Below are 24,658 nucleotides of genomic sequence, written 5' to 3' on the forward strand. Positions count from 1 at the left end.
TACAGTCATCGATGTACCGGAAAAAAAGAGGTGAGGGAGGGGACCCGAATAGGACTGGAACAAAGAGTGCTCCACATATCCCATGAACAGGCAGGCATAGCTAAGGCCCATGCGGGTTGTCATAGCAACACTTTTAATTTGGAGGAAGTGAGTGGAGTCAAAGGAGAAGTTGTTCATTCTATTTCCCGCACTTCTGCTCTCACCCCTTCCCCTCCCTCCCAGAACCACGATAGGGTTCCCCTTGTCCTCACCTTTCACCCCACCAGCCTCCACATTCAACGGATCATCCTCCGCCATTTCCGCCACCTCCAACGTGATTCCACCACCAAACACATCTTCCCCTCACCTCCCCTTTCAGCATTCCGAAGGGACCGCTCCCTCCACGACATCCTGGTCCACTCCTCAATCACCCCCAACAGCCCTTCTCCTTCACCTGGCACCTTCCCGTGCAAGTGCAGGAGATGCAACACATGCCCTTTTACCTCCTCCCTCCCCACTGTCCAGGGCCCCAAACACCCCTTCCAGGTGAAACAGCAATTTACTTGTACTTCTTGCAATTTAATATACTGTATTCGCTGCTCACGATGCGGTCTCCTCTACATTGGGGAGACCAAACGCAGATTGGGCGACCGCTTTGCAGAACACTTCCGTTCAGCCCGTAAGGGTGACCCTGAGCTTCCGGTCGCCCGTCACTTTAATTCTCTGCTTCACTCCCACTCTGATCTCTCTGTCCTCGGCCTATTACATTGTTCCAATGAAGCTCAACGTAAGCTCGAGGAACAGCACCTCATCTTTCGATTAGGCACTTTACAGCCTTCCGGACTCAATATTGAGTTCAACAATTTCAGATAATAATCCCTGCCCCCATTTTTCATGCAGTTTGATTTTGCCATTCCCATTTGCAACATTTTCACAGTATGTTCTTTCAATTCCTTCCTCCCCTCCTAAACCCCCCCCTCCCCCCCGTCTCTGCACCTGCTTAATATCTGTTACAGTTCCAGCTTTTTCCAGTTCTGATGAAGGGTCCCAGACCTGAAACGTTAACTCTGTTTCTCTCTCCACGGATGCTGCCTGGCTGCTGAGTATTTCCAGCATTTTCTGTTGTTACCCCAACAAGAAGCTAATTTTCTTTCATTAAAATGTACTATGGAAGTTATTAAAGCGACCCTATCAGTGAAACATTTTTACAAATTCATCTCTCATGCTGGTCAGACAACGGTTTTTGAATTGTACTTTTATAAAAAAATTAAAAAAAATTTGCTTTACCTGCACACCACTGTCCTTGCAAGTTAGTTAAGTATTCCCTTTTAGGCGCCTGCCGCTTGGGTCCTGAGTTTATATTCAAAAACCTTCAACACTGAATACACTATGCTTTAACATGCAAAATTGCACAATTCAAGGTCAAACCAGACTCCTCTTTCAAACATGTGTGTGAATTTAATTCCAGTATGCTCCAAAATGAACAGAACTGCAACATTACAAATTTGTTTAACCAAATTTGAGTATAATTGAATTGGAGTGAAAGTTGATCTTGAAGACCTTAATTATTTCAATAAACCTTGCACAAATTACTGCTTAGAAAACAACTATCTTGTTTTTTAACCCGAATGTGACCCATAAAGGTCAAACTAATTGAAATGACAGTAAAACATTTTCAATTGTTTCCTCTTTTAACTTTCTTAAATGCATTGTTTTTCCTTGTAATTTATTCCCCATCTTTAGATCTGCCTGGTTTGCATGCCTTGATTATGGTGAAAAAGGCAAGCTGGGTGTGGCATATACTCTATGACCACTGCCATTGCCCACTGGAGATGTTTGCCAGGTGGTTGTAGGTGCCACCCAGATGAGAATGTCCTATTTTTTCCCCCTCCCCCTTGCAGTCCGACACCACAACTTCTACTTAATGTGATGTAGATCAGAAACTGAGCAGAGTGAGGATCAGTCTTGTGTTTGTGGAACTGAATGTCACTGTTCCAGTATTCAACACCACTACGAAACGTTATCCCATGTGCTTCTTTCCTTTCAGTCTGTTTCAGCATTTATCCATGGCTGTTTCAGGCTCCAACCAGGAAAACTATTGATATGCAGCCCAAGAAACGACTCTCTCCATCTTCAAGATGATTGAAATTGTACCAAAAAAACTTAACTAACCTTATTTAAATTTATCATCTTTAGTATTTAGGTTTGGTTGTTGATGTGATCATTTTGCCTTGTATACTTGCATTTGCTTATATTATTTCCTGAGAAGGATGAGGCGTTCGTTGGAGAATGACTATTTTCTGTTTTCCGCCAAGTTGCGTAAATTGCTGCTGCATAATACTTGCTCTGAATGTAATCTTTCTCACCACATAGTGTGTAGTGTAAGGTGTCCTAAATATAAATCATGATGATGGCCAAGATTAGCCGTTTTGATTGATTATTTTTTTCTCTTCCCTCATTTTTCTGCCAGTTTTCTCCCTCTTTCTCCCCTTGGAGGCATTGACTCCTTGCTAGATAGAATTTCATGGATGCCCTCTAGTAACTTGCCCACAGTTTAATACTTTCAAAGTTTATTGAACACTGTGTGCTCTTTAGACAATTGTCTGTCCCAATAATTATACTTAATTCCAGTATGAAATCACATGTGGATATTTTTAATTGAACATTGTTGCTCTCTGACTCAAGAATGTCCTCATTTTTCAGTAATCAAGGTCAGCTCTGTAGTACAGCACATCCATGCACTGTGCTGTGAATCAGTTGGAATGCTGGCCTCTTGTCAGTCATGCTTTCTCCATCAGCATCTATCTACAGTGCAGTGCTGGGCCAGAGCGAAGAAACTGGTCTGCATCACCTCCAAATAAATCAAAATGTCTGTATTTCCAGTCAAGATAACCCAGTAGGAGGGGGACAGAAATATTGAGGCAGAAACTTCTTAATAAAGAAATTGTAGCTCAATGTTACTCAAGTAACCAATCATGCAGAGAAAAACAATATGGAAATAAAATATCAATCGACAAAAAAAGGCACATGTAAATTGACAGCAACATTCCTACATGGTTGAATCAGCCAGTGAGAACAGTGTATTCAGCACAGTCACCACATATCTTTTGGTTTGTTTTCTTCTTCTGCACCACATTTGGAATAATTATAATGATGTGTAGGCGATTATCTGAATATTCAAATAGTGTTTGAAGGAAAGGCTTGTTTTTCAAGTGAATAATAAAACGTTTTATGATGTAGTGTGTGGTTTCCTGCAGTATTGGGGGGGGGATCTTTACAGGCAGAATAAAAATTACTTGTACAATTTTGTTTTTAAAAAATGCAGTTCAAAATTTGGAAATCTATGTGGAAAATGTTTTTCACATTCTTTGAAGGATGAAATCAACAGTGAACATTAACCACTAGTAATCCCACAGAAAAGCTTGAGAACTCAGTGATTTTTGTATATGTGTTTTCTTAATTAGATATAACCGGCCATTTTATATACATATAAATGTCAAATGTGCAGGAGTCTCCTCTGATAGAAATTAAAAGTTGATTCTAGGCAAGATACATGGCATTTTAATATTGTGAGATGGATAAACAAGTATCTAAACTTGATCAATATTGGGAAAGACATTTCGTTTTCAGCTGTTAGCATCAACTTTGTGAAAAGTTATTTTTCAAAATGAATTTAGCAAAAGCGCCAAGGCCGGGAAAAAATTGTGAAAGGGACTTTTCTTCTCCAGCTGCATGGTCTGTCTTTATCACAAAAATGTTACTTCTCTTTAAATTCTTCCTCCTTTGCACATGCATCAAGGGCGCTGCAGTGCACACGGGGAGATAATTGGAAGTCAGTACACAGCAATCCAAGGTCATTGGGTCGGCTTTAAAAAGAAGCAGTCAGCCAAAATAGCAAGGCTGATTTTCTCTTTGTGGGTACATTAAATTAACAAAACTGTATTTAAAACCTTTCCTTTACAAATTCTGTTTTATAGTCAAATGTAAAATCTCTACATTAGCAGTTTATGTGGTCAACATGTTTTGTATTCATTTTCTGTACAATATGAGTCAATGGAAAGAGAATGTATTGTGCAGGATGAATCCAATATTGAGCATTAAGTTCGAGGACACTCTTCAGGAAAACTGGTAGACTGAAAAGAGGACTCCAGCTTATTTAAATTCAGAATATTCAGAACCCTTAATGAATATGTATATTAGAATTATTTTGGAGTGTGTTCTGTGCTGTAAGGGGGGGGGGGGGGAAGTAAAAGACTTCAATAGCAGTTTAAATGTAATCTGTACTCGGCCACTGTTAGTCAAAGATATCTAGTTGTAATAGGAATTCTACCCTGTTTGTACCCCAATGCTGGAATGAATGTATAAGGTATTCTTCTGCACCAGTGAGAAAGAAAAGGCTTCCACTTGTAGAGGGCATTATCGCATCTCCGAAATGTCTCCATGTGCTTCATATCAAAACAATTAATTTGAAGTGCATTGACTGTTGTTGCATAGGTAAAGTGCCAAAAGCACCCAATTAATATAGTGGGATGGTTTGATGGAAAGGAAGGAATGAACAAGGCTGTGATTTGGAAAAGTGGCCACTGGCACCGTTTCCTGCAGCTTGCCTCAGCATTCCTTTCACCCTGACCAATGATTCTACTGTTCATTCAAATTTAACTTCAGTTTGGAGGAGGGTAGAAAATGCTGACCATGTGCCACCATGATGCTGCACAATGCAGAGTGCTGACACTGAAGTGGAATATTTTCCACTGTAATTTACGTTAAGTTTGTTTTGAGAGAAGTAAGAGGAGGAACAATGGCCAGTTGGCCGAGAGCAAAACTATTACAAGGGTTCTTCGGAACTGTTGGTGGCAATAGCCTTGCATCTGTGCTGCTTGTGATGAAATAACTCTGTGTTCTGGCATTTGTGTTGTTGTTGTTGTTGTACTTGTTAATATCTGGAATGTTCCACCGGTGTAACCACTAATGCTCCTCCCTAGCCCCGCCCCTCTTCTGGAATGTTGTACCAAGGGCTGGGTCGGTGATGAATGATGGTTGCCCTGTGTTAACTTGATGCCATGTTCTTACTTAATAAAAGCCTTTAGTTTTAAGCTTTAACCTCATGGATTCAGGCAGTTATTTGGCACATCAATTTTATTAAGTAACAACTTTTGGAAGATGGATCGATTTTTGAAACCAGAGCGTCTGGATATCGATCCCCATTCGGCAGACGCGTCAAAGAAATTTACGCATTGGCTTCGATGTTTTGAACACTTCATCGCATCGGTCGATTCGACGGTTAACAAGTTGGGTCTTCTAACCAACTTGGTAAGTCATCAAACTTACTCGATAATTGAAGATATTACTACATAAAGCCCAGTACCTTAAGTCGGTTAATGAAGTATACGCCAGGTATCTTTTGTCTACTCGCAGGCAATTACCCGAGGAATCTCTGGACGATTTCCTGCAGGACCTTAAGGCTTTGGCTAAGGATTGCAACTACAAGGCTGTCTCTGCCATAGTGTATCAGGAAGAAGCCATCCGCGATTCTTTCATATCTGGCCTCCGATCTAATTATATTAGAGAGACTCCTCGAGAATGACTCGTTAGTTTTAAAAACGGTCGTCGCTACTGCTCGATCGTTAGATGTAGCCCAGAAGAATTTAGAAGTGTATGCATCAGCCCATGCGTCTCTCTCAGCCTCATGTGTTCCGAGTATGGAGGCATCCTATGCATCAGCCCATGCATCTCTCTCAGCCTCATGTGTTCCGAGTATGGAGGCATCCATAACACCAATGGAGCCTCCACTTAATCCTATTGTTGCGGCTGTACCCCATGGGTCTAACTGTTATTTTTGTGGCCAATCTAAGCACCCCAGGCAAAGATGCCCAGCCAGAGAGGCTACCTGTTTTAAATGTAAGAAACGGGGACATTTTAGTAAAGTGTGTAAGGGTAATCCTGTACCCGATGTCTTCTCTGCTGCCGCCTATCGTTTTACTCTAGCCTCAGCTACGGTTGACCAGACCATACCGTGTTCCTTGTCGAAATCTATGATGGACATCAAGATGGACATCAGGCTGGGGTGGAGATCGCCTTTACAGAAGGTAAGTACTGTAGAAAATATATGGACAGAGTGATCTCCTGGAAGAATTTCGATCGCCTAGATGGGTCGGAGAGGAATTTCCCAGATTTTTTTCTCCCAAATTGGCCATTGGGTCTTTATCTGGTTTTTTGCCTCTCCCGGGAGATCACATGGGTTCAGGTAGATGCAGAGTGATATAAGATTTGAGGTTAGGATCAGATCAGCCATGATCTTATTGAATGGTAGAGCAGGCTCGAGGGGCCGATTGGCCTACTCCTGCTCCTATTTCTTATGTTCTTATGTTCTTATTAATGGTCGTCCTACTGGGTGTTTGATAGACTGTGGCAGTACTGAAAGTTTTATACACCCCAACCTTGTTAACTCCTGTTCATTGAAGGTGTATCCCACTCGAAGTGAAATTGTGATGGCGTCCAAGTCCCTTACTTCGGAGGTAACTGGATATTGTAAAGTCACATTGACCGTTAAGGATAAGGAGTATAAGGCCTTTAAACTCCTCATATTACCTCAGTTGTGTGTGAACTTAATTTTAGGCTTGGACTTCCAGTGTCAGCATGAGAGCGTTACCCTTAAGTATGGTGGATCTCAGCCTCCACTCACAGTCTGCGGCCTTTCTACTTTAAAAGTAAGTCCGCCGCCTTTGTTCGCGAACCTTGCTCCTAATTGTAGACCTATAGCGACTAAGAGTCGACGGTATAGTTCAGAAGATAAAACATTTATAAAAGAGGAAGTGGAAAGGCTTCAACGGGAGGGAATAATCAAACACAGTAATAGCCCGTGGCGTGCCCAGGTGGTGGTGGTTAAAACTAATGAAAAGAAAAGACTTGTGGTCAATTATAGCCAGACTATAAACTTGTATACCCAATTAGACGCCTATCCTTTGCCTCGTATTTCTGAGATGGTGAACCAGATAGCTCAGTACCGTGTGTTCTCCACCATTGATTTAAAGTCTGCCTCCCATCAACTCCCCATTAAAATAGAAGACCGACCTTATACGGCCTTCGAAGCTAATGGGCGCCTGTACCAATTCCTTAGGGTGCCCTTTGGAGTGACGAATGGGGTATCCGTCTTCCAACGGGAAATGGATCGTATGGTGGATGAATATGCGTCGGAAGCAACATTCCCGTACCTGGACAATGTTACTATCTGTGGGCGCGACCAACGGGAGCATGATCAAAATCTCGCGAAGTTCCTAGAGACTGCAAAGAGGTTAAACCTGACCTACAACAAAAACAAGTGTACCTTCAATACTACATGTTTGTGTATTCTTGGTTGCGTTGTGGAGAATGGGGTAATCGGGCCAGATCCTCACTCGAAATGGAGAGCGAAGAAATTGACTCAGAGACTAAGGTCCTGAATTTAAACAAGGGGAATTATGATGCCATGAGACGGGAACTGAGTAGGTCTGATTGGACAACGTTCCTGGGAGGACTGGAGGTAGATAAACAATGGCAAACATTTAAAGATAGAATGACAAAATTGCAAAAATTGTTTATACCAATCTGGCATAAAAGGAAATCTAAAAAGGTGACTCAACCGTGGATAACAGGGGAAATTAGAGACAGCATAAAATCCAAAGATAGGGCGTATAAAATAGCCAAAAAAAGCGCCAGAGCGGAAGATTGGGAACAGTTTAAGATAGAGCAAAGGAGGGCAAAGGGCATAATCAAGAGGGGCAAAATAGCTTACGAAAACAAGCTGGCGGAAAATATAAAAACTAACTCCAAAAGCTTTTATAAGTATATCAAAAGGAAAAGACTGGTGAAAACCAAAGTTGGTCCATTGCAGTCAGATACGGGGGAATATATAATGGGAAATAAGGAAATGGCAGATCAACTAAATGCATACTTTGGGTCAGTCTTTACGAAGGAAGACACAAAAAACCTCCCTGGGATATCGGGAAAAATAGGGACATTGGCAAAGGAGGAACTGACGCAAATCAATATCTCTAAGGATATGGTGTTAAGGAAGCTAAAGGGATTGAAGGTGGACAAATCCCCAGGGCCTGATAACATGCATCCTAGGGTACTGAAGGAGGTGGCCCTAGAGATAGCGGATGCACTAAGGATGATTTTTCAGAATTCATTAGACTCGGGAACAGTGCCGATGGATTGGAGGGTAGCTAACGTTACCCCACTATTCAAAAAGGGGGGTAGGGAAAAAGCAGGTAATTACAGACCTGTAAGCCTTACATCAGTTGTGGGCAAAATGCTGGAGTCCATCATTAAGGATGAAATAGCGGAGCACTTAGCAAATGGGGACAGGATAGGACAGAGTCAACATGGATTTACAAAGGGTAAATCGTGCTTGACTAATCTATTGGAATTTTTTGAGGGAGTAACTGGTAGAATAGATGGGGGAGAGCCAGTAGATGTGGTGTACCTGGACTTCCAAAAGGCCTTCGATAAGGTCCCACATAAAAGATTAGCATGGAAAATTGAGGCTCATGGGATAAAGGGGAAAGTTTTGGCGTGGATAGGGAACTGGCTGTCAGATAGAAAACAGAGAGTTGGAATAAACGGCTCATTTTCTGAATGGCAGGCAGTAACAAGTGGGGTACCACAGGGATCTGTCCTGGGCCCCCAGCTGTTCACAATTTACATTAATGACCTGGATCAGGGAGTCGGATGCAGCATTTCCAAATTTGCAGACGACACTAAACTAGGAGGGGGGGTGGGCTCAGAGGAAGAGACCAGGAAGCTCCAGAGCGATTTGGACAGACTGGGCGATTGGGCGGATAAATGGCAGATGCACTATAATGTGGACAAGTGCGAAGTTATCCACCTTGGGTGCAGGAACGGGAGGGCAAATTATTATTTAAATGGCAATAGATTGGGAGAGGGGGAAGTACAGAGAGACCTGGGTGTTCTTGTACACCAGTCACTGAAGGCGAGCATGCAGGTGCAACAGGCGGTCAAGAAGGCAAACGGTATGCTGGCCTTCATAGCAAAAGGGTTAGAATACAGGAACAGGGATACCTTGCTGCAGCTGTACAGGGCACTGGTGAGACCACACCTCGAGTACTGTGTACAGTTTTGGTCGCCTCATCTGAGGAAGGATGTTCTTGCCATGGAGGGGGTGCAGCGGCGATTCACCAGGCTGATACCAGGAATGGCGGGAATGACCTATGAGGAGAGACTATGTAGTTTAGGGATGTACACACTGGAGTTTAGAAGATTGAGAGGGGACCTCATAGAAGTGTATAAAATTCTGACAGGTCTAGACAGACTGGATGCAGAAGGAATGTTTCCCTTGGCGGGTGAGAACAGAACTAGAGGACATAATTTAAGGATAAGGGCTAAACCATTTAGGACAGAGATGAGGGGGAATTTCTTCACTCAGAGAGTGGTGAACCTGTGGAACTCATTGCCACAGAGGGCAGTGTACGCCAGCTCATTAAATATATTTAAGAGGGAATTAGATATATTTCTACGGGCAAAAGGGGTTAAGGGTTACGGAGAGAAGGCGGGGACGGGATACTGAATTAAAGGATCAGCCATGATCTCATCGAATGGCGGAGCAGGCACGAAGGGCCGAATGGCCTACTCCTGCTCCTATCTTCTATGTATCTATGTATCTATGTATCCTGAAAGATTACGCCCACTTAAGGAATTACCTTTACCTCACACTGTAAAAGCTTTAAGAAGGTGTCTGGGATTCTTCTCGTACTATGCCCAGTGGGTGGCTAACTACTCAGATAAAGTCCGACCTCTTATTAAGTCGACGTCTTTTCTGCTATCGGCGGAAGCTCAGGAGGCTTTCCTTAATATCAAACGGGACATTGAGAAAGCAGTGGTATGTGCCATGGATGAGAAGATCCCTTTTCAAGTGGAAAGTGATGCATCTGATTTTGCATTGGCAGCAACTCTTAACCAAGCTGGTAGACCAGTAGCTTTCTTCTCTTGTACATTGCAAGGACCAGAAGTTCGACATTCTTCAGTGGGAAAGGAGGCACAGGCAATTATCGAAGCAGTCAGGTATTGGAGACATTATCTCGCTGGCCAACGTTTTACGCTCATTACTGACCAGCGATCCGTGGCCTTTATGTTCAACACTAAGCAGAGAGGCAAGATCAAAAATGATAAGATTTTAAGATGGCGAATAGAACTGTCAACATATGACTATGATATTCAGTACAGGCCTGGAGTATTTAATGAGCCATCGGATGCTTTGTCACGAGGAGTATGTGCTAGTCTAGGTATAGATAAGCTTCAAAGTCTCCACGACGCACTCTGCCACCCTGGGGTTACCAGAATGAACCACTTCATTAAGTCCCACAATCTACCCTACTCTATTGAGGAGGTCCGGACAATGACCAGAACCTGTCGTGTTTGTGCTGAATGCAAACCCCGCTTCTATAAGCCGTCTGAGCCAGCTCATCTTATTAAAGCAACTCGACCATTTGAGCGTTTGAGTCTTGATTTTTAAGCTCCCCTTCCATCGAGCAACCGTAATGTCTATTTTCTTAATATTATAGACGAGTACTCTCGGTTCCCTTTTGTTATCCCCTGTCCGGATGTGACTAGTGCTGTTGTAATTAAATGCCTCTGCCAACTGTTTTCCTTGTTTGGCATGCCTAACTATATACATAATGATAGGGGTTCTTCCTTTATGAGCGAAGAATTGCAACAGTTTTTGCTATCGAAAGGGATTGCAACAAGTAGAACTACCAGCTATAACCCTCGTGGTAATGGGCAGGTCGAGAAAGAAAATGCGACAGTGTGGAAGGCTATCGTACAGTCTCTGAAGTCGCGAGGCCTGCCGACCTCTCGCTGGCAGGATGTCCTGCCAGACGTGCTGCATTCCATAAGGTCTCTTTTGTGTACAGCGACGAATGCCACCCCTCATGAAAGGATGTTTAGTTTTCCAAGAAAAGCTACTAATGGAGTAATGTTACCCACATGGTTGATGACCACGGGCCCTGTGTTGTTGCGCAGACATGAGAGGCCACAAGACTGATCCACTGGTGGAGGAAGTACAACTCCTCCATGCTAATCCCCAGTATGCGTATATTCAATATCCGGATGGGCGAGAGGATACGGTCTCTATTAAAGATCTTGCACCTGCTGGAGCTCAAAGAGTTCGACTCTGAGAGTAGAGTTTTCAATCGTGGTATTGGACCTTCAGAGACACAAACCCTCAGTGTGGAAAATACTGATGATTCTGGGAATTCGAATGAAGCGGAGTTAGTACTCCGGGAGGAGCCTCAGCAAGAGTTACGTTATTCCCAGAGGATTATCAGACCTCCTGACAGACTGAATCTATAGCAGGGGGTGAATGTGATGAAATAACTCTGTGTTCTGGCATTTGTGGTGTTGTTGTTGTTATACTTGTTAATGTCTGGAATGTTCCACCGGTGTAACCACTAATGCTCGTCCCTAGCCCCGCCCCTCTTCTGGAATGTTCTACCAAGGGCTGGGTTGGTGATGAATGACGGTTGCCCTGTGTTAACTTGATGTCATGTTCTTACGTAATAAAAGCCTTTAATTTTAAGCTTTAACCTCATGGATTCAGGCAGTTATTTGGCACATCACTGCTACAAAGTCTGAAGGGGAACAACCAGTTTTTAGTAATGATGTGAATTATTGGAGATACTGGTGAGGGGGGGAGAGAGGCGAGAGATCACAGGAGGCACAAATGAGTAGAAGAGATCATGAGAGATGTTGGAGACGGACGTGGGGAAAACGGAGAAATCAGGACAGAGACACCAACAATATCCAACCTGCAAAGAGTTCAAAGACACCAAGGGGGGTGGGGGGAGAAAGATCTGGGCAGAGAAGAAAATAAGGTTAGAAGTGAAGAAAACCATCAGGGGACAGAAAGAGAGGAAAAATACAGAGCTCAGAGGAATAAATTGGACTGACACTAGGCGATCCATTTGTGTGTAAAACAGCTGTACATATCACACCCACACTTTCTACACCAAGCCTGCCATGCACTAAATAACTTCAGGCTGTAAAATCCTGTTTAAACTGAGAATTTTAGACCAGATTTTGTAGTGCAATTACTGTATCCTAACTGAAAAGTTAATAATTTTTAGGTTTTTTTTCATTAATTTCTGGATCTGCTTGTAATATTACTGATTTCATGTGATTGCCTGACTGGGAGGCAGGGTGATAGTGTAGAAGTCTGCACCAAATCTGGATGGGTCAAGCTCTGGACCAGATAATCTCTCCCTGTGCTTTTTCAGATGCATCAAATAAAATAAAATTATATTGGACACCATCAAATAATGAAGTCCTGCCATGTTTTATAAACTTTTCAAAGGAAACTTAATTGGAGGATTAAATAAGTTAATTTAATTGATGCAATAGTGTTAGTATTTTAGCTCCAAGACTTTATTGCTGTAGAACTGTATCTTTAAGGTTGGGAACACCATTCTGGGTCCAAATGGCCAGCAGGAGTGACCTTGAGATGATGGCTAGAGTCACTAGGTTAGGGGTACTGGAGGTGGAACTGAATTTTCAGCTTCAAAGCTCAGTAGAATCACAGCCTAGTTTCAATTAATTGTGGATTTGAATATAGGTGTTGTGTAGTAAATTTTTAGAGTTTTATTTTCTAAAACACACTTTTCCTGACCATCATTGAGCTTAGTCTATCAACTAATCAGGATGCATAGTGTGCTACTTAGTTTGGATGGGTTATTCCAGGTATTTGTACATAAGATGCTAATGTTGAAAAGAATAAAAGAAAAATACAAGTAAATCAAGAAGTAGTGATTATATGATAGCAAGCTTTGGATTTAAAAAGCCTGACATTTGTAGAAGGAAGGGAAGAAACATAGAAACATAGAAGATAGGAGCAGGAGTAGGCCATTCGGCCCCTCGAGCCTGCGATCATGGCTGATCATCCAAATTCAGTACCCGGTCCCTGCTTTCTCCCCATACCCCTTGATCCCTTTAGCCTTAAGAAATATATCCAACTCCTTCTTGAATATATTTAATGTATTGGCCTCTACTGCCTTCTGTGGTAGAGAATTCCACAGGTTCACCACTCTCTGGGTGAAGAAATTCCTCCTCATTTCTGTCCTAAATGGCCTACCCCTTATCCTTAGACTGTGACCCCTGGTTCTGGACTCCCCGACCATTGGGAACATCCTTCCTGCATCTAGTCTGTCCAGTCCTGTCAGAATTTTATAAGTTTCAATGAGATCCCCTCTCATTCTTCTAAAATCCAGCGAGTACAAGCCCAATCGTCCCAATCTCTCCTCATATGTCATTCCTGCCATCCCAGATATCAGCCTGGTGAATCTTCGCTGAACTCCTTCCATGGCAAGAACATCCTTCCTCAGATAAGGCAACCAAAACTGCACACAATACTCAAGATGTGGTCTCACCAAGGCCCTGTACAACTGCAGCAAGACATCCTTGTTCCTGTATTCAAACCCTCTCGCTACGAAGGCCAACATGCCATTTGCCCTCTTAACCGCCTGCTGCACCTGCATGCTTACCTTCAGCGACTGGTGCACAAGGACACCCAGGTCTCGTTGCACTTCTCCTTCTCCCAATCTATTGCCATTCAGATAATAATCTGCCTTCCTGTTTTTGCCACCAAAGTGGACAACCTCACATTTATCCACATTATATTGCATCTGCCATGCTTTTGCCGAATCACCCAACCTGTCCAAATCATCCTGGAGTTTCTCGGCATCCTCCTCACCGCACACACGCCCACCCAGCTTTGTGTCATCTGCAAATTTGGAGATATTACATTCAGTTCCCTTGTCTAGATCATTAATATATATTGTGAATAGCTGGGGTCAAGGAAGGCTGGAGGCAATAAATAATTCTCCGGTTTTGAGGTCGCAGGAAAAAATGAGTGAGTAGGAGATGATGCATGATTTCAACACAGTGCGAATGTAAGGATGAGAGAGTCTGTATAGGATGACTCATTTCTTGCTTGGATGAAACATCAGAGGAATGTTCAGAGGCACACTGGCCACAATAGTATCAATCAATAGAGAGACAGGCAAGAAAGGTTGTGACAGAGAGAGGAAGCTTTCAGGCTGCAGGTGAGAGAGGGACTGCCCAGCAAATGACAAACATTTCCTTGTATCCTGTCAGAAGTACAAGAGGTTTTGCTTGAAAGGCCTTTCCAGATATTAGAGCAGTATTCAACTCGTGGAAGATTTGGGCTTTATAGGGGAATGTTGAGGGGAAAAGAAATGTTTGGCATGGAAGTGGAAGCCAAGCATCTTGGATGCAGCATTAGTAATGAAAGAGATGTGGGAGTTCTATTTTTGACCAGAGAAGATAGTGAGGCCAAGAGTGTTGATTGATAAAGAACTAAGGGTGGAGCTATCAAAGGTAAGAGGTGGTAGCTGTTGGTTAGACTTGTCAGAACACTTTTTTTTAAATGTCAGTGAGGAATTGAAAGAAACCAGGTTTTCATTATCTACTGAAGGGCATGGTGGAGATGAAGATGTGAGTCAGCTAGTGAGGGATTTGAAATTGTCCACTCTTGATGTGCAGTTTGAAGGAAGTAGGTGAATGGTAGCATCAACAAAAGGGTTGATAGGGATGGATAATGGAGGAGGTCATTGATGTGAAGAAGAAAGAGTAAAGAGTAGAGAGTAAACAGAGCCCTGGGGAGCTCCTGAGTTAACGAAAAAAGGATGAGTCATCAACTGCAGCATAGATAGTGATTTGAAAAGGAACTAGACTGCTGTGGATGTAACTTTTATGGAAGGCCATATATGGTGGTAGCTTCTTTAGAAGTACATGGTACCAGATCTTGTCTAAGGTTTTGGAGATATCCAAGGCCAAGAGAGGTGATTCATCAAAGTGATGTAGATTGCCCCTGAGTACATAGCATATGTGCAGGGACATTAGGGGAATGGCCATGCAGAAAGCCATACTGGTGATCATGGTTTAGGCCAGAACTTTCAATGCAATGGAACATTTGAGAGCTAACACCAGCTTTTATAACTTTAGAAAGCACTGATATAGGACAATAAAGTGGTAATTAGAAGTGCAAGAGGGTCAACAACAACAGCTTGTATTTATATCGTGCCTTTAACATTGTAAAATGCCCCAAGGTGCTTCACAGAAGTATTATGAGAGAAAAATTTGGCACCGAGCCACATAAGAAGAAATTAGGGCAGATGACCAAAAGCTTGGTCAAAGAGGTAGGTTTTAAGGAGCATCTTAAAGGAGGAAAGAGAGGCGGAGAGGTTTAGGGAGGGAGTTCCAGAGCTTGGGACCTAGGCAGCTGAAGGCACGGCCACCAATGGTTGAGCGATTATAATCAGGGATGCTCAAGAGGGCAGAATTTGAGGAGCGCAGATATCTCGGGGGGCCAGGGAGGGGGAGCGGTTGTGGAGCTGAAAGAGATTACAGAGATAGGGAGGGGCGAGTCCATGGAAGGATTTGAAAACAAGGATAAAGGGCTACCTTTTCATATGGATAGAATGAATCAGAGCAAATTTTTAAATAGTAAGAAAGTGAATTGGGACTAAGAGGTTGAAAAGATAGCATAGGACAAGGAGGATTTCATGAGATCCAGAGAGCAGAAGAGTAAACCAGAGAGGAACCAACCAGAGATCAGGCCATCTTAGACTGGGTATTAGGTAACGAGAAAGGATTAATTAGCAATCTTGTTGTACGAGGCCCCTTGGGTCGGAGCGATCATAATCTGATCGAATTCTTCAATAAGATGGAGAATGAAGCAGTTGACTCAGAGACTAGGGTCCTCAATTTAAATAAAGGAAACTACGATGGTCTGAGGAGCAAGTTGGGTAGGATTGATTGGGGAATGGCACTCAAAGGGTTGACGGTGGATAGGCAATGGCAAACATTCAAAGACCGAATGGATGAGCTACAGAATTTGTTCATCCCAGTTTGGCATAAAAATAAAACAAAAAACGTGACTCAACCATGGCTAACAAGGGAAATTAGGGATAGCATAAGATCCAAGGAGAGGACATATAAATTGGCCAGAAAAAGCAATAATCCTGAGGATTGGGAGCAGTTTAGGATTCAACAAAGGAGGACAAAGGGATTAATTAAGAAAGGGAAAATAGAATATGAGAGTAAGCTTTCAGGGAACATAAAAACTGACTGTAAAAGCTTTTATAGATATGTGAAGAGAAAAAGATTGGTGAAGTCAAGCGTAGGTCCCTTGCAGTCAGAATCAGGGGAATTTATAATGGGGAACAAAGAAATGGCAGACCAACTAAATACATATTTTGGTTCTGTCTTCACAAAGGAGGACACAAATAACCTCCCAGAGATGCCGGGGAACATAGGGTCTGATGAAAGGGTGGAACTGAAAGAAATCAGTATTTGTAGGGAAATGGTGTTAGGAAAATTGATGGGACTGAAGGCCGATAAATCCCCAGAGCCTGATAATCTACATCCCAGGGTACTTAAGGAAGTGGCCCTAGAAATAGTAGATGCATTGCTGGTCATCTTCCAGAACTCGATAGACTCTGGAACAGTACCCATGGATTGGAGGGTAGCTAATGTTACCCCACTATTCAAAAAAGGTGGTTGAGAAAAAGCGGGGAATTATAGACCGGTAAGCCTGATATCGGTAGTGGGGAAAATGCTAGAGTCCATTATAAAAGATGTAATAGCAGAGCACTTGGAAAGCAGTGACAGGATTGGACAAAGTCAACATGGATTTACAAAAGGTAAATCATGCTTGACTAATCTACTGGAATTTTTTTGAGGATGTAACTGATAAAATAGATAAGGGAGAACCAGTGGATGTGGTGTATTTGGACTTTCAGAAGGCTTTCGATAAGGTCCCACATAAGAGATTAGCATGTAAAATTAAGGCACATGGGATTGGGGGCAAGGTATTGACTTGGATAGAGAACTGGTTGGCGGACAGAAAGCAAAGAGTTGGAATAAACGGGTCATTTTCCGAGTGGCAGGCAGTGACTAGTGGGGTACTGCAAGGATTGGTCCTAGGACCCCAGCTGTTCACAATATATATTAATGATCTGGACGAGGGAATTGGATGTAATATCTCCAAATTTGCAGATGACACAAAGCTGGGTGGGAGGGTATGCTGTGAGGAGCATGTCTTGAAACTCCAGTACGATTTGGACAGATTGGGTGATTGGGCAGAAACATGGCAAATGCACTATAATGTGGATAAATGTGAGGTTATCCACTTTGGTGGCAAAAACAGGAAGGCAGATTATTATTTGAATGGCAATAGATTGGGAGAAGGGGAAGTGCAAAGAGACCTGGGTGTTCTTGTGCACCAGTCGCTGAAGGTAAGCATGCAGGTGCAGCAGGCGGTTAAGAAGGCAAATGGTATGTTGGCCTTCGTAGCAAGAGGGTTCGAGTACAGGAACAAGGATGTCTTGCTACAGTTGTACAGGGCCTTGGTGAGACCGCACCTTGAGTATTGTGTGTAGTTTTGGTCGCCTTACCTGAGAAAGGACGTTCTTGCCATGGAAGGAGTGCAGCGAAGATTCACCAGGCTGATACCTGGGCTGGCAGGAATGACGTATGAGGAGAGATTGTGTCGATTGGGCTTATACTCACTGGAGTTTAGAAGATTGAGAGGGGATCTCATCGAAACGTATAAAATTCTGTCAGGCCTGGACAGACTAGATGCAGGAAGGATGTTTCTGATGGCCGGGGAGTCCAGAACCAGGAGTCATAGTCTAAGGATAAGGGGTAAGCCATTTAGGATTGAGATGAGGAGGAATTTCTTCACCCAGAGAGTGGTGAACCTGTGGAATTCTCGGCCACAGAGGGCGGTGGAGGCCAGTTCATTAAATATATTCAAGAAAGATTTGGATATATTTCTTAAGGCTAAAGGGATCAAGGGATATGGGGAGAAGGCAGGGACAGGGTACTGAATTTGGATGATCAGCCATGATCTCATTGAATGGCGGAGCAGGCTCGAGGGGCCGAATGGCCTACTCCTGCTCCTATCTTCTATGTTTCTATGTAAACAGATCTGGTAGGGAGAAAACTCAATATTGGTCACAAGTCTAAACAAAGTGAACTTCTTTAGCAGGATATGCAAACATTTCAATATTATGTGGGCAATATTGCTCAAATGTTGCCCGGAGACTTAGGAAAGTGATCAAAGTGAGACCTTAAAATGCCTGAATTGGCAAACTGAATGCATAATTTTAAGCTTCAGCTCACATCTTTAATCCATGCCAGCAGAGTGCTGACTGCAATCTTGGTATATCAATGACTGTTTCATCAATTCAGTGAGTGCCTCAAAGCAATAGTCCTTCATTGTAACAACAGTGACTGTAGGTCACTTTATTGCATCACTCAGAGGGCTATGGCTTATCTCTCGCATTCAGTTGCTTCCTATAGCTTTTTCCACCTAATAGAAGGAAATGGTTAAAACTTAACTTCATAAGAGATGAGACTGCAATTGAGATTCTCGTCCAATGATACAATAATTAAAGTTATTGTAATGTTAATCCAAAAAGGGCCGATTAAAGATGAAAGCCCTTGTAAATCAGTTGTTATATTACATTGAAAGTACAGATGTGTCTGTAACTATGTACCTGATTAAAGGTGAATTTGTTACATCCCTTCCTAAGTATATTTAACAAGTCAGGTTTAATTATTTTTGGGATAGTGATGCATCTCTTGTCTAGTTCATTCATCTTTGGTAATGGAACTGTTTAAATAGTAAATGGAAGCAGCTTCGCTTAACTGACTGGGAGATTTCTTTCATGCAGCTCACACACTCTTAAGTAAGAATGTGAAGATAAAGTGGACTGGGGACTGAGAAACGTATTCAGCATTCTTCGCAGTTGGAACATGGGGAATGGCTATTTCCATGAATTGATGATACTGTAGTGAATGTATTTTTAAAAAAAAGAAGCTTCTATTCCAAGTTCTCACGGGACAGAGATAAAATACAAGAGTCTTCCTGAAAGGTCGAATGTGTTTCAGTAAAGGCTGTTAGATCATTTCCTTGACAGGCATTTTAAGATCGAAAACGTACTGCTTGAAATTAAATGTCTCCAACTTGTGTTTGATTGTCTTTCTTGTCAGGTGCCAGTCACATCACATCCCATCATCTGTCTTTTTTTTCCTTTTCTCTTTTCTAGTGAAATTTGATGACTGCGCTGGGAATTGGGGAATTCAGTATGGAAGCAGTGACCCGGACTTCAAGGTGGGGACAGATGGCACCTTGTATGCAGCCCGCTCAATGCAGATCCCCTCAAAGCAAGTAAAGTTCGCAGTGACTGCACGGGATGTCAGGGCCCAGGAGAAATGGGAAACAGCGGTCAAACTGCTTGTAAAAGCACGAGGGAACTCAATGCACAATGTACAAAAGGTATTAACACCATCTGTTCTGAAGACATTTCTCAAAGATCCTGATAAAATACTTGAATATTACATTATGTAAATGACTTCTGATATGGTCTGTTGCATAATACCTTCCAGATGTCTATTCAGCCAGAGGCTGACTGATATTAAAGGCGGGTTTGCTGTTAGATCATCTGTGCCAGCTGGCTGGGCTGGGTTTCTGCTGAGTGTAGTGGAAAGCGAATGCTGGTGGTATTTCATGCATATTGGTTTCCTAGTTTAGTAAATGACTCAAAATATCAGCAGCCAATGAACTTAAAATTGTGATGTCATTTTTCTTATTACTTAAAATGCTGAAAGGTAATGCTAAGCATGAGCTAATTTTGAGATTTCAACTCTTTCATCTCGCATCTTTCTTTCCTGGTTGAATTTTTGTTTTAATGGTAAACCCTTTGGATTAACATGTAAGTATTGTATGCACACTGAATTCATATTATCGGATCAAGGACCTTTCGAGGGATGATGCCACATTTCCCCTGGTGATATGGCCATGGATATCTGATCATCTTGCAAATTGTCTGTAACCTGACTTCCAGTGTCCAGTATAATTATAGGTACCAGTGTACAACAGGCTCACCTTACATATCGGGACCGGTGGCATAGTGGTTATGTTACTGGACTAGTAATCCAGAGGCCTAGACTAATGATCTGGAAACGTAAATTCAAATCCCACCACGGCAGCTGGGAAATTTAAAGCTGGTATTAGTAATGGTGACCATCTATCGGATTGTCATAAAAACCCATTTGGTTCACAAATGTCCTTTAAGGGAAGGAAATCTGCCATCCTTACCTGGTCTATGTGACTCCAGACCCACAGCAATGTGGTTGACTCTTAACTGCCCTCTAAAATGGCCTAGCAAGCCACACAGTTGTAAAAAAATGCAGCAAAAAACAATAAGAATAAATAAGACCACCCGGCATCGATTACAACATCTGGGGACTTGTGCCAAAATTGGGAGAGCTGTCCCACAGACTAGTCAAGCAACTACCTGACATAGTCATACTCACAGAATCATACCTTTCAGCCAATGTCCCAAACTCCTCCATCATCATCCCTGGATATGCCCTGTCCCACTGGCAGGTCAGACCCACCAGAGGAGGCGGCACAGTGCTATACAGTCAGGAAGGAGTGGTCCTGGGGGGTCCACAATATTGACTCCAGATGCCATGAAGTCTCATGGCTTCAGGTCAAGCATGGGCAAGGAAACCTTCTGCTGATTACCACCTACTGCCCTCCCTCAGCTGATGAATCAGTACTCCTCCATGTTGAACACCATTTGGAAGAAGCACTGAGAGTAGCAAGGGCACAGAATGTACTCTGGATGGGGGACTTCAATGTCCATCACCAAGAGTGGCTCGGTAGCACCACTACTGTCCGAGCTGACTGAGTCCTGAAGGACATAGCTGCCAGTCTGAGCCTGCGACAGGTGGTGAGAACACCAACACGAGGTAAAAACCTACTTGACCTCGTCCTCACCAACCTACCTACATAGGAACACAAGAACATAAGAAATAGGAGCAGGAATAGGGCACTTGGCCCCTCGAGCCTGCTCCGCCATTCAATAAGATCCTGGCTGATCTTGGGCTCAAAGCCACTTCCTCGCCCGCTCCCCATAACCCTTCACTCCCTTATCTTGCAAAAATCTTTCTATCTCCACCTTAAATATATTTAATGACCCAGCCTCCATGGCTCTGTGGGGCAGAGAATTCCACAGATTTACAACCCACTGAGAGAAGAAATTCCTCCTCATCTCAGTTCTAAAAGGGCGACCCTTTATTCTAAAACTGTGCCCCCGAGTTTTAGATTTCCCCATGAGGGAAAACATCCTCTCTGCATCTACCTTGTCGAGCCCCCTCAGTATCTTATGTTTCAATAAGATCACCCCTCATTCTTCTAAATTCCAAAGAGTATAGGCCCAGCCTGCTCAACCTTTCCTCATAAGTCAACCCCCTCATCTCTGGAATTAACCTAGTGAATCGTCTCTGAACTGCCTCCAATGCAAGTATATCCTTCCTTAAATAAGGAGACCAAAACTGTATGCAGTACTCAAGGTGTGGTCTCACCAATGCCCTGTACAGTTGTAGCAGGACTTCCCTATTTTTATACTCCAACCCCCTTGAAATAAAGGCCAACATTCCATTTGCCTTTTTGATTACTTGCAGTACCTGCATACTAACTTTTTGTGTTTCACGCGCAAGGACCCCTGGGTCTCTCTGAACTGTAGCATCTTGTAATCTCCCTCCATTTAAATAATAATTTGCTTTTTTATTTTTCCTGCCAAAGTGTATACCCTCGCACTTTCCCACATTATACTCCGTCTGCCAAATGTTTGCCCACTCACCTAGCCTGTCTATATCCCTTTGCAGGTTCTTTGAGTCCTCTGCACAACTTGCTTTTCCACCCATCTTTGTATCATCTGCAAACTTGGCTACATTACACTCAGTCCCTTCATACAAGTTATTAATGTAGATTGTAAATAATTGAGACCCCAGCACCGATCCCTGTGGCACCCCACTAGTTACCGTTTGCCAACTGGAAAATTACCCATTTATCCCGACTCTCTGCTTTCTGTTAGTTAGCTAATTCTCTATCCATGCTAATATATTACCCCCAACTCTGTGAGCTCTTATCTTATGCAGTAACCTTTTATGTGGCACCTTATCGAATGCCTTCTGGAAATCCAAATACACCACATCTACTGGTTCACCTTTGTCCATCTTGCTCGTTATATCCTCAAAGTACTCCAGAAAATGTGTTAAATATGATTTCCTTTTCATAAAACCATGCTGACTCTGCTTGACTGCATTATGATTTTCTAAATGCCCTGCTACTGCTTCCTTAATGAAGGACTTTAGCATTTTCCCAATGACAGATGTTAGGCTAACTGGTCTATAGTTTCCTGCTTTCTGTCTCCCTCCTTTCGTAAATAGGGGTGTTAAATTTGCAGTTTTCCAATCTGCTGGGACCGCTCCAGAGTCCAGGGAATTTTGGTACATTGCAACCAATGCATCCACTATCTCTGCAGCCACTTCTTTTATGACCCTGGGAAGCAGGCCATCTGGTCCAGGGGACTTGTCGTCTGTTAGTCCCACTATTTTACTAAGTACTATTTCCCTAGTGACAATGATTGTCTTTAGTTCCCCCCTCCCTGTGACCCTTTGATTATCCATTTTTGGAATGTTGTCGGTGTCTTCTACTGTGAAGACAGATACAAAATATTTGTTCAGAGTCTATGCCATTTCCCTGTTCTCCATTATTAATTCCCCAGTCTCATCCTCTAAGGGACCAATGTTTACTTTAGCTACCCTCTTCCTTTTTATATACCTGTAGAAGCTCTTACTATCTGTTTTAATGTTTCTTGCCAGTTTTTTCTCATAATTCATCTTCTCTCTTTATTTTTTTAGTCATCCTTTGCAGGTTTTTAAAATTTCCAAATCCCCTGGTCTCCCACCAATCTTGGCAACATAGTATGCCTTCGTTTTCAATTTGATACCATCCTTTACTTCCTTAGTTAGCCACGGATGGTGTTCCCTTCTCTTAAAATCTTTCTTTCTCATTGGACTATATTTTTGTTGAGAGTTATGAAATATCTCCTTAAATGTCCGTCACTGCATTTCAACTGTCTTACCGTATAATGTATTTTTCCAGTCCACTTTAGCCAGTTCTGCCCTCATGCCATTGTAATTGCCTGTCGCAAATGCATCTGTCCATGACTGCATTGGTAGCAGTGACCAGTCATTGTGGAGACGAAGTCCCATCTTCACACTGAGGACACCCTCCACCATGTTGTGTGGCACTACCACTGTGCTAAATGGGATAGATTCAGAACAGATCCAGCAGCTCAAAACTGGGCATCCATGAGGTGCTGTGGGCCATCAGCAGCAACAGAATTGTATTCGACCACAATCTGTAACCTCATGGCCCCTAGCCAAGCTGTTCCAGTACAGCTATAACACTGGCATTTATCTGACAATGTGGAAAACTGCCCAGGTATGTCCTGTCCACAAAAAGCAGGACAAATCCCATCCAGCCAATTACTGCCCCATCAGTCTACTCTCAATCATCAGCAAAGTGATGGAAGGTGTCGTCGACAGTGCTTTCAAGCAGCACTTACTCACCAATAGCCTGCTCACTGATGCCCAGTTTGTGTTCTGCCAGGGCCACTCCGCTCCAGTCTTCATTACAGCCTTGATCCAAACATGGATAAAAGAGCTGAATTCCAGATGTGAGATGAGAGTGACTGCCCTTGACATCAAGGCAACATTTGACCGAGTGTGGCATCAAGGAGCCCTGGAAAAACTGAAGTCAATGGGAAGCGGAGGGGAAACTCACCACTGGCTGGAATCATACCTAGCCCAAATGAAGATGGTTGTGGTGGTTGAAGGTCAATCATCACAGCCCCAGGATATCGCTGCAGGAGTTCCTCAGGGCAGTGTCCTAGGCCCAACCATCTTCAGCTGCTTCACCAATGACCTTCCCTCCATCATAAGGTCAGAAATGGGGATCATTGCTGATAACTGCACAGTGTTCAATGCCATTCGCAACTCCTCAGATAATGAAGCAGTCCATGCCCGCATGCAGCAAGACCTGGACGACATTCAGGCTTGGGCTAGTAAGTGGTAGGTAACATTTGCGCCACACAAGTGCCAGGCAATGACTATCTCCAATAAGCCAGTGTCTAACCACGGCCCCTTGACATTCAACGGTATTGCCATTACCAAATCCCCCACCAGCAATATCCTGGGGGTCACCATTGACCAGAAACTTAACTGGACCAGCCACATAAATACTGTGGCAACAAGAGCAGGTCTGAGGCTGGGTATTCTGTGGCGAGTGTCTCACCTCCTGACTCCCAAAGCCTTTCCACCATCTACAAGGCACAAGTCAGGAGTGTGATGGAATACTCTCCACTTGCCTGGATGAGTGCAGCTCCAACTACACTCAAGAAGCTCGACACCATCCAAGACAAAGCAGCCCGCTTGAATGGCACCCTATCCACCACCTTATATATTCACCCCCTCCACCACCGGCGTACCGTGGCTGCTGTGTGTACCATCTACAAGATGCACTACAGCAACTCGCCAAGGCTTCTTTGGCAGCACCTCCTAAACCCGTGCCCTCTTCCACCTAGAAGGACAAGGGCAGCAGGCGCATGGGAACACCACCACCTCCAAGTTGCCCTCCAAGTCACACAGCATCCTGACTTGGAAATATATCTTCGTTCCTTCATCATTGCTGGGTCAAAATCCTGGAACTCCCTCCCTAACAGCACTGTGGGAGTACCTTCAC

The 24,658-nt window shown here is 43.3% G+C and overlaps 1 protein-coding gene across 1 annotated transcript in view; it reads left to right on the forward strand.

The window, feature by feature from the left end:
* Positions 1 to 24,658, forward strand: part of LOC147108646 (cadherin-4-like) — a 735,941-nt gene that overhangs the window by 412,284 nt on the left and 298,999 nt on the right. Inside the window, exon 3 of the mRNA XM_086005339.1 lies at positions 19,107 to 19,336. Within this exon, the coding sequence (XP_085861465.1) occupies positions 19,107 to 19,336 (230 nt within the window). The remainder of the gene's footprint in view (positions 1 to 19,106; positions 19,337 to 24,658) is intronic.

The sequence above is a fragment of the Somniosus microcephalus genome, chromosome 13 (assembly GCF_052327205.1).
Source record: "Somniosus microcephalus isolate GS21.2 chromosome 13, FLI_Smic_1.0, whole genome shotgun sequence".
NCBI lineage: Eukaryota > Metazoa > Chordata > Chondrichthyes > Squaliformes > Somniosidae > Somniosus > Somniosus microcephalus.